The 9,655-nt window shown below is 46.8% G+C and overlaps 1 protein-coding gene across 15 annotated transcripts in view; it reads left to right on the plus strand.

The window, feature by feature from the left end:
- LOC122442935 (conserved oligomeric Golgi complex subunit 2-like) overlaps window positions 1–8,180 on the plus strand; it is a 38,513-nt gene extending 30,333 nt beyond the window's left edge. For 9 of the 15 annotated variants that reach the window (XR_006269828.1, XR_006269830.1, XR_006269832.1 and 6 more), the window contains 4 exons: window positions 3–3,819; window positions 4,198–4,259; window positions 5,503–5,620; window positions 7,185–8,180. Coding sequence is in view for 1 of the 15 variants with exons in the window: in XM_043470592.1 (XP_043326527.1) it covers window positions 7,185–7,205 (21 nt within the window). In the remaining 14 variants the exon portion in view is untranslated. Of the gene's footprint in view, window positions 1–2; window positions 3,820–4,197; window positions 4,260–5,502; window positions 5,621–7,184 lie in introns of those variants that run through there. The other 6 variants (XM_043470590.1, XM_043470592.1, XR_006269827.1 and 3 more) reach the window with 5 other exon arrangements.
- Window positions 8,181–9,655: the final 1,475 nt, after the last annotated feature.

Consider the following 9,655-nt stretch of genomic DNA (forward strand, 5'->3'; position numbering starts at 1 on the left):
AGTTACTATTTTAACGGTTGAACAGTGCACCTCAAAAGTTCTGTCATCAATACACAGTGAATGGACTCCAGTGATGAAGGCTCCAGAGAGATGGCACACTATTTTTGAGTGAAAGTTTGTGATGGAGTGTCTCCAAATTGGAGGAGACGAGGATACGGGCTAGGGGATATAGGCAGGGTAAAGGAATTTCAACGTACTACTGCTTAGGAGTATATATATTTCAAGGCAGCTACTATACCTTGTCTATGCTTTATCCTAATCTGGAATAACTGCATGTTCATGCCAAATAAAGTTTCTACTTTCTAGGAAGAGGAGCAGTCTATTAGGAAAAGTATGTTCTTAGTCAGGGGAAGATGTGAAGACATTTCTCTCATAAGTCCTCTTTTATTTGGTAATGTCTTTTGATGTCTTTTGGCAACATCACTGTATGCTATTTCAACCTCCTTATCACTGGGGCAGGTGTTGGTGAACTCACCCCTACTGTAGGCATTAGTTAGGTATCTCCAGGTGCCAGTCATTCCTTTTGGAATATCAAAGTTGGGGTATTTTTTCGCCACCACCTTGACAATGTGCAGCTTGGGCAGCAGGTTGCAGTCAGCTAGTGTCATTTCATTGCCATCCAGAAATTTACGTGTGGAAAACTTAATGTCCTCCATACTAGTCTCATCAGTTTCATTAGGGAGGGGAGAATTCAGATATTCATCTACTTTCTGCAGTGTTTTCAAGAGACCCGGCTCCAAAGTTTCATTAGCCTCTGGCCTTGAATTCTTGATATATGCAGAGAATTTGGCAAAGATGTCCATTCCAGCAGTATTTGATTCTGGGTGTTTTGGTGAAAGCTTTAAGTACTTGGGTGGGGAGGGGAGCATAAGACTTCTTCAAGAAATTCTTCACTCTTATTTACGTCCGTTTTGACCTCATTGTTGAAAGTTATAAATGGTGGGCGTGTCCCCGGAGCCAAGTTCTGCAGGTCTGCAGGCTTCCTTTTCAGGTCAATGGTTGTGACACAACTCCTTTGAGCCAAAGAATCATGAAGAGCCTCTGGGAAAAGGGGCAGTTTCCTATGCTTTCACCGTCACTGCCAGCCTTGACAAGAGCTCGATGATGGGCTCTCTGTCCTCCTCCTTCAACCCGTTCAGCGGCATCGACAACGCCATGGCCAGTTCGGTTGGGCTTCGTGGACAGCGGCGGCAGCGGCCGTTTCTGCTCCGGGACTGCTCTGGCTACGGGGTCCCGCCACGCTGCAGCTCCCTGGACTGTTCTGGCATCTAGCTCGCCTCAGCTTCCGTGCCTCAGGCTCGTCTCCTCAGCACTGCCCCTCGCCCCGCGCGCGCGACTCTGAGGCTCTGAGGCGGCCGCAGCCCCGGCCCTTTCAAGTCGTGGGGGCAGGGCGCCGGGGCATGAAAGACATTTTTAATCTTCACCAGAGTTTAGCCATAATCATTCAAAGGAATTGCTTAACTTTTCTTTGTGAATAGTTTTATTTAAAATTGATGAAATTAAAAAAGTTATGTTTGAGTTATGAAGTGTGGAACCTGTTTTCAGTTCATTTGCTCTTCCACTTAAAAAGAAATTCAAGTAATACTTTATAGAACACCATTCGGTTGATTTTTGTCAGTGGTTGGGTTATTTATTCTCTGGGATAACAGAATGTTTTGCGAACATGGCTAGTGTCAAAGCTGTATTGCTCTCTGATTCACTTCAGGGTCATTTAAAGTAAGCCTAAACGCCAGTAGGGTGATGTTTCAGCAAATTTCTAGGAAGGAATATCAGTACTAATATTGCACTCTCAGTAGCAATCAGATAGTCCCGGGTCTGACTCTGTGCCGACATCCCCATCATCTTCAGGAAAAAAGGCACCCCTCCCACCACCTCCATTCTGTGAGCACACAGGCACCCCTTCTGTCTCTGATCCCCTATTGTGTCAACACCTCATTTGTTCTTCCAAGAGTTTTGGAAAGTAGGGTTAGGCATTAGTTTTCATAGAAAGATATTAAATGCACATGGGCCCCCAGCAGTCTCAAATGGAGGTAAATCAGTGGCTGCCTGGAAGCTGGGTATTAGCGCCTTAAATGCTACAGGCTGTGGTATGTCTTTTTTAATTGAACTCTTGCTAGAATGGTGTATGGTCCCAGGATGGTCACATGTGTGCTCTCTGTTCCATTCAGCACATGCTTAGCATGGTGTAGCTCCTCTACAGCATGAAGTCTGTGTGGTACTGATGCGCCTTCCTTCCCCTCCACCCTCCTCAGGTTGTGTCCATGCGTCAGGATAGCCATGCGTGGGGGACGGGGTGTGTGTCTCCAGATCATCCCCATACCCAAATGGAAGAGTTTAGGAGTGTTTGTATTTGGGGTTGCCTGTCTTACAAATCCTCTATCAAGAGTAGAATGGCATCCCATATACATGTGAAAACTATAGCATAACTTTTCAAATTTCACCAAAGTAACATCTCACTTTGTTTATTTTCTAAGAAGTACAATCTAACACCTCAATCCTGGAAGTTACTGGCCAGCAAAGCTACTTGAGGGGCTGGTGCTGGACTCCTGCAGGGGAGGGAGGGGACAACTGGGTCACACGACATAGACAGTTTTAGTCTTAGGGATCTCACACCTGGTCACACGTCATCTGCACGTCTGTTTAAAAGGCATTAATGTTAAGGGTCTGCTGCATTTGTGTCTTGCACTTTCTCATTTGCATGGTTCTCAGATTGTTGTGGCATACATACAGTTTTATCCTGTGTCCTTCCTTACACTGAGTTATACCTGTTCCTCTGATGGCCGCAGAACTTCCAGCTGACCTCTCTTCACGCTGCATTCAGTAGGAACTGTGCCGCATGTTACGGAAACCTTCCCTTCCTTGGGGCTGTGAAGGTGGCTTCTGGTTCTCCGCGTTCTGAACAATGCTGTGTTGGTGCCAGGCCTTTTCTGTGCTGAAGCTTCCTTCCTGTGTTTCGTGTGTTAACATGTGGGCAAACGGTGGGATTTGGGGTCTGTGGGGAATGCAGGAGCTGGTCTGCTCTCGTCACTGCAGGGCAGCCCCTGCCCTCTCCTCCCCAGTGTGCTCAGGAGCACCGCCTTCTTTGCGGTTCTCCAGTGCTCCCTTCTCTTCCTCCACTGCTCTTCTGCCTCCTTCTGGGCCTCTCCCTGCTGCTTGGAGAGACTTGCCTTTCGCAGGCTTCACGGGGCAGTCACTGAGTTCTTTCCTGCATGTGGCACAGGGAAGCTGTGGGGAGCGGCCAGCTCCAGCAGGCAGGGTGGGCCAGGGTCCTCTGCTCTCGGCCACTCGGGCCTTTGAGGGCAGGGCTGCTGCTCTTTCTATGAAGTGCTGCTGCGTTTACTCTCCAGTTTCCTGAAGATCAGTCTCTGAACTGCTTTTAAAAAGCATATAAGTACTGTCCAAAAAACCAAGATTGTGGATTAGGTAAATTGATGTTAAGTATGTGTCAGAATTTATTGGTAGCAAGGGAACTAGTGGGTGACAGAAGAATGTATGGTAAAGAAAGTATGAACATGGAAGGGTTATATAGGTGGGAAGCAGGATGCTACATAGGCAGCTAATTAAGGAAATGAATACACACACGGTTTCATTTCACAGCCATAAAAATGTGTCCACATCAGGTATTAAAACAGAAGGCTGTTTGAAGACGACATGAAATGACAAATGGCCCAGCAGAGAGAACAGAAAACCCATCCAGAAAGCAGATCCTGAGCCTCAGGCTGGACATGCAGTTACCGATAGCAGCACGAGAGACAGGCAGCAGACATCTGATGAGCGCCAGGCAGAAACTTGTTCTAGCTTAACTGCCTACTTTCAGTGGTATGTCTCAAGCTGCAAACAAAGATACAGAATATAGCTTCTCCATTTCTTAGTTTGAGGGACATTTGCTTTCTTCTGATAGAGTGTAGGTAAGAGGACTGAAAAAACCAGTCTTATGGCCTGAAGTGACTACCAGATTATAGGTGGTGGGACTTGCCAGAAATGGCTTCCTGGTCAAGTAATTCAGATAAGTTTATTTCCTGCTCAGTAAGAAAAAAAAGTCCGGAGGCCAGGCATCAGGGCTGCTGAGGCATCTCTGAGGCACTGGCCCTACAAGCAAGCAGGAGAGTGGTCCTATTGCCTGGGGAGGGAGAGGTTGGGGGGAGAGGCACCTGAAGCAGAGAAAACAGCCATTTACACTCTTGTTTTTTCTCTCAGATTTAGAGAAATAGCAGGATCCTTAGAGGCAGCCCTTACAGATGTCCTGGAAGATGCACCAGGTAACATCCTCAAAGTGACAGAGGCTATCTTTAAGCGGGCTAATTCCTTTCACCAAGTCTTCTTGGTGGCCTTAGCGCCCTGGGAGCACTTTGACCTTTTGCTCTCTTCCAGTAGTGTTACTTGCTCAGTTGTGTCCAACTCTTTGCAACCCCGTGGATTGTAGCCTACCAGGCTCCTCTGTCCATGAAATTCTCCAAGCAAGATTACTGGAGTGGGTAGCCATTCCTGACCCAGGGATCAAACCCAGGTCTCCTGCACTGCATGCAGATGATTTACCATCAGGGCCACCAGGGAAGTAAGTTAGACCCTGAAGATAACAGTTTAAGTTCTTTTTTTAAAAATGGTTTCTAGAGCTTCTGGCTGTATAGAGACGATGTAAAGGATGCTTTAAGAACACGGGAAGGAGACCACATTTTCACTTCTGAATATAATGTGTCAAGGGGATATAACCCCTGCTGTGCTTAAGTGACAGCCTTTTTTTGTAGCCTTGTGGCTACCCTCCACTTCCCTCTCAAGCTGAGGGAAAGGATCAGAATGTCCCTTCCCTCCAGAGGATGACTCTCAGCTCGGACTGCTGCCTCAGGCCTCCAGAGCCCTTGGCTCAGTCCTGGGACAGTGGGCGGGTGGCTGGGGTCAGCCTACGCTTTCCAGACATGTTTGCATCTAGTCACGCTTTAGGTGTCCCTGGTGCCTGCTCACCTAGGTGGCTGTTCCTGTAGCCACAAAGCCCCACTCCACTGTGCTCCCTTTTGTGCGGCCAAGTTCCATCTAAACTGCACTCTTCTAGCCTCAGAAGTTTATTTTCAGCTGTCTTTGCAAAAGTAGCCATGTGTAATTGACTTCCTATATTTAAATAGCATATTCAGGAGTGGAAGAGAAGACAGGACAAATTCAAAACCAAAGATTAAACCCTTGCAAGTGACTGCTACTCCAATTCACATTTGTTGCTTTATTATAAAGTACCTGTTAACTGATTACTTCTGATTGTTATATATGTTTAATATGTATCAAATACCTGGGAGAAGGAGTCATGTAAAATTAGAAAACAGCGTTTAAAGGCCTCTTGGCTGTCCACTCCACCTCCCTAAATCTCTGCTGACCTCATAGGATTCTTCAGAATGTCATTGGCTTCACTCTTGGCTTGTCTGTTGAAGATTTTAGCTGTTAGCCCTTCCGCTGCGACTCCTTGACTGCATTTTTACCTCTAGCTGGGAGCTCATATCGCCTTTTGGCTTCTCATAGAACGTGGAGCAGCCTTCAGAGGTGCTGGCCTGACAAGATGTTCTTGCCGCTGCTGGCGCATCATCTGTGGAGACTGACGCTGCAGATTCTGGCGCGGTACTCCATGTTTGTCAAGGAAGTGAGGGCTGGCTGGTGCTCATCCCTAATCAAGACTGAAATGAATTAAAGATAGGTTAAGCTAAACGTGCCAAGATTTTTAAAGCTCATGTGGTCATGAGAGGTTGATGCAAGGGCTATAGTCCAACTTCCCAAGTTTCTATCGGTTTCACTGGATTTCCTTTTCACTCTTGTTTATGTGACCTTTAGGGGCATCAGTTGTCACATATTCATTGCTTTGTCCTTTTGAAAAGCACCACATTGACCTCATTTTCCCTTAGGAAAACCAGAATCTTTGTATGGTGCCTCCAATACAGAGGCACCATAAAACAGAGATGATCATTTTAATGAAGATGATAAAAATATGCATATTTTTTCCTTAATATTTGAAAATTGAAAAACACCAAATGGCTGAGATTAGAAGGTCGTAAAGTTGATTAACCTTCCGTTTGTTTCAGAAACCCTTTTCAGCTTGGCTGTATTAGGTATTCACATGCCTATGATGACTGATTAGTTTTTGTGCATAAAGCCACAGGAGCATTCATGTGGTCCAGTGCTGAGCACCCGGCCCCACCAGGCCCGCTCCAGGTCTCAGAGATGCCTGCTGCACAGACAGCTCAGTGATAGACACACACCCCGGCCAGTGCAAGGTGATGAGTATAAGAGAGCGTAAGCGGAAGTGTAGGAAAGACAACATGGAGAAGCCATCATCCATGGACACAGAAGCACTCTGTCAACTGGAGGAGAGTGTTTCAGCACAGGCTTCAAGTCAAAGTCAGACCTTGGCCCTGCTGCTCTTTAATTTTGTGGTCTTAGGGAAATTGGCTGAATCTCAGATTCTTCGTCTGTAAAATAGGAACACAGCTTCTACATGTGCTTGTTGTGAGGTGAGGAGTAAAGAGATTTCTTGCCCAGCAAACTGATAACGAAGGTGCCCAGCAGATAATGGTGCTCCATCCAAGTTCCTCTCCTCTTCCTCCTTTGCCTCCCTCTACTCAGAGGAGTCTCAGTAGAGCACCCTGCCCTATGAACCTGTTCATGAAGATCCTGCAGTTCCTGGGACACCATGGACTTGATATGACTCTCTGCGGCCTGGGCTTGCTTCATCATCCCCAGCAAGATGCCAGCCAGTGATTATTCTTACACCTAGTATATTCCATTCTTTTCTCGATGCAAGTGCTCTTCTCTTAGGTTTTTTTTTCCCTTGTAGCAGTCCATTATGCAGAGAACACTTATGTCGTTTGTATTATTTGAAGCATAATTGAGGTTGAGACTTTTTTTTATCCTTATGATGATAATTTATTAAGTAAATACAGTAAATTGTTTACCTTAAGCAGTTAATTAGCTTTTTAAAACCTATGATGTTCTGGATCTTAATTTTCCTTTAGTTTCGGGACCTCTTGCTTTCTTTCTGTTACTTAAGTCAAGGAGGGGAAATGCACATAGGGTGAAAGCTTGTCCTGTTTGTGTTTTTCACACCTACCTGGAGAGACAGGATGTGGTCTTCTTTCTTGAGTTAACTTTCACTTAATACTTTGTAGACAGCTGGCATTTTGTGTTGAGTTACATGCTCATGTATCTTGCAGGTGGAAACATCTTATGGCTGAAATCCTTTTTCAGCTTTTACTCGGGCCCATCTCTAATGAAAGTGCTAAGGATATTAAAAAGCCTTTGGTAACTGGCAGAAAAGATCTTTCTATCACCCAAGGCCATCGCAAAGACCAAGCAAGTGGCCCTTCTGAAACAAAGCCCATCGTCTCCATTTCCAGCACTCCGCTTGTCTATGTGGTCACAGACCTGGACAGGCTTCAGGAGCAGGTGAGCCTGTGTCACAGAGGATTCTAAGTGTGGGGTTCAGTGTTCTCACTGTCTAGCCTCATGGGGTTTAGACTTGTGGGCCCAGGGCCCCTGAGAGAGAGCATCCTCTTCCCTCCCTCTGGTGTTGCCTCCACCCCCGACTGGCATGCTGTCCTCCTTGGGGAGCAGCCTGTCTACCGCATGCCTGCCTGGAGCCCCGGCTTCCCCTGAGCAGTGACGCCACAGGCCAGGGCAAGCCAGGCCCTCACTAGCTCAGCTCACTCTGTGGAGCCATGGTCTTTAATGGGTTGGATTCTAATTGTTTCTAGTCTACTTACCCAGTACTTATACTTTAAAAGTGCTGAACTATTAAAACGTCTTCCTATTTCCTCCACATAGGTTTCATGTTCTTGCTTTTACCATTAACAGAACTTTGTTTAAGAACAGAATGTGTTTAAGTGTTCTGATACTTAATTCTGCTTTTTTCAGGTTTAAGTGTTTTGTGGTGCTTGGACAAATACTGTATGTGTTGAGCAAAAACATGGTCTTCATCATAAGGTTCTCTTGGTATTGAGGGGAGCTACAGAATAGTGTTAATAGCTGTGAAAATACGGTTTTCCGTGTTGCTGAATTATTTTCTACTGAAAGCATCAATTAAGAATTTTGTTTTCTTCTGATGCAAGTTACTGAAAGTTTCAAGTTTAGCTTTATCATTAATAACATTCTAGAGCTGTAGGTGCATATAGAATTGTCTCTTCCTTTGATTAATAAAAAGTAACTGAATATATAAAGTGCATACTTATTTCACCTTAGAAAGCATGCGAGGGCTTATGAGAGCATGGGAGGACGTGCAAGAATTTGCGATGCCATTTGAGGGTGTGCAAGGATGTGCGAGGCTGTGTGAGACTGGGCGAGCAAGTGCAATGGTGTGCAACACTTTGCAAAGCTGTGCAAAAGTGTGCAAGGGCATGTGAGAGTGTGAGATGGCTTTTCATGGTGTGCGAGGGTGCAAAAGGATGTGCATCTATGTGTGAGTCTGTGCAAGTGTGTGAGGGTGTGTGAGGATTCACGAGTGTGCAAGGGCATGTGAGGAGTGTGCAAGAGCATCCCATGATGTGCAAGAGCATATGAGGATGTGTGAGGGTGTGCATGGCTGTGTGAATGCGTGCAAGGCCATGCAAGGACGTGTGATGGTGTGCAGGACTTACCAGGCCATGCAGGGACATTCAAGGGCTGAGCAGGCACGGCCATGTGAAGGCATGCAAGTGCATGTGAGGACATGAGAGAGCTTGTGAAGACATGCAAGAATAAGCGCGCATGGGCAAGGGCATTCTAGGGCATGCATGGGCATGTAGGGTGTGTGAGAGCATGCGAGGATGTGCAAGAGCATGTGAGGATGTGCGAGTGTGGGCGATGGTGTACTAGGGCATGCACGGGCATGTGAGGTCATGTGAGAGTGTGAGAGGGCATGCGAGTGCATGTGGGGATGTGTGAGAGCATGCAGGGGTGTGCAAGAGCGTGTGAGTCCATGCAAGAACGTGTGAGGGCATGCGAGAGCGTGGGAGGTTGTGAGAGGGCATGCTAGAGCATGCAAGTCTGTGTGAGAGCAGGCAAGTCTGTGCAAGGGTGTGAGAGAGCAACTTGAGATGAGCCCCAAGCCCCCTGATGCAATTCCAGAGGATTCCCAAGAGGAGCCACCCCAACCACAATGCAAGAGGAGCACTCTACCACAACGAGAAAGGAAGCCCCATACTAAAACTAAAAAGGAGACCCACCCCTGCCACAACTATAGAGGAGTCTGCAAACCAGAACAAGAGAGGAGCAGAAACCAAAAGGTCAGTTGACCCCACAGCAACTAGAGTGGAGCCCCATGTAATAAAAATACAGTAGCCTACCACACATCACAACTAGACAGGAGCCAGCCTGTTAATTGCTACTAGAGAGGAACTGCCCCGCTCAGTTCGAGAGGAGGCCCCACAAAACTCTAAAGGAACCCCAAGTCACCTGTCCCAACTCGAGAGAAACCCCAAGTCCCTGACCGCAACACGACAGGTGCTCTGTGCTGTCGCAAGGAGGGAGCCCCTGGTAACAAACAGAGGAGCCCGCTGCCATAACTGGAGAGGATTCCCCTGCCAAAACTAGAGAGGAGCCCTCCCACACATTGTACCAAGAGAGGAGCCACTCGGCTGCAAATAGAGATGAGGCCCCTGAAGTAACTCGAAACAAGCATCTCACAACCAGAGTGGAGCAACCCCATGGA

This window comes from Cervus canadensis, chromosome 6 (genome assembly GCF_019320065.1).
Source record: "Cervus canadensis isolate Bull #8, Minnesota chromosome 6, ASM1932006v1, whole genome shotgun sequence".
Classification (NCBI taxonomy): domain Eukaryota; kingdom Metazoa; phylum Chordata; class Mammalia; order Artiodactyla; family Cervidae; genus Cervus; species Cervus canadensis.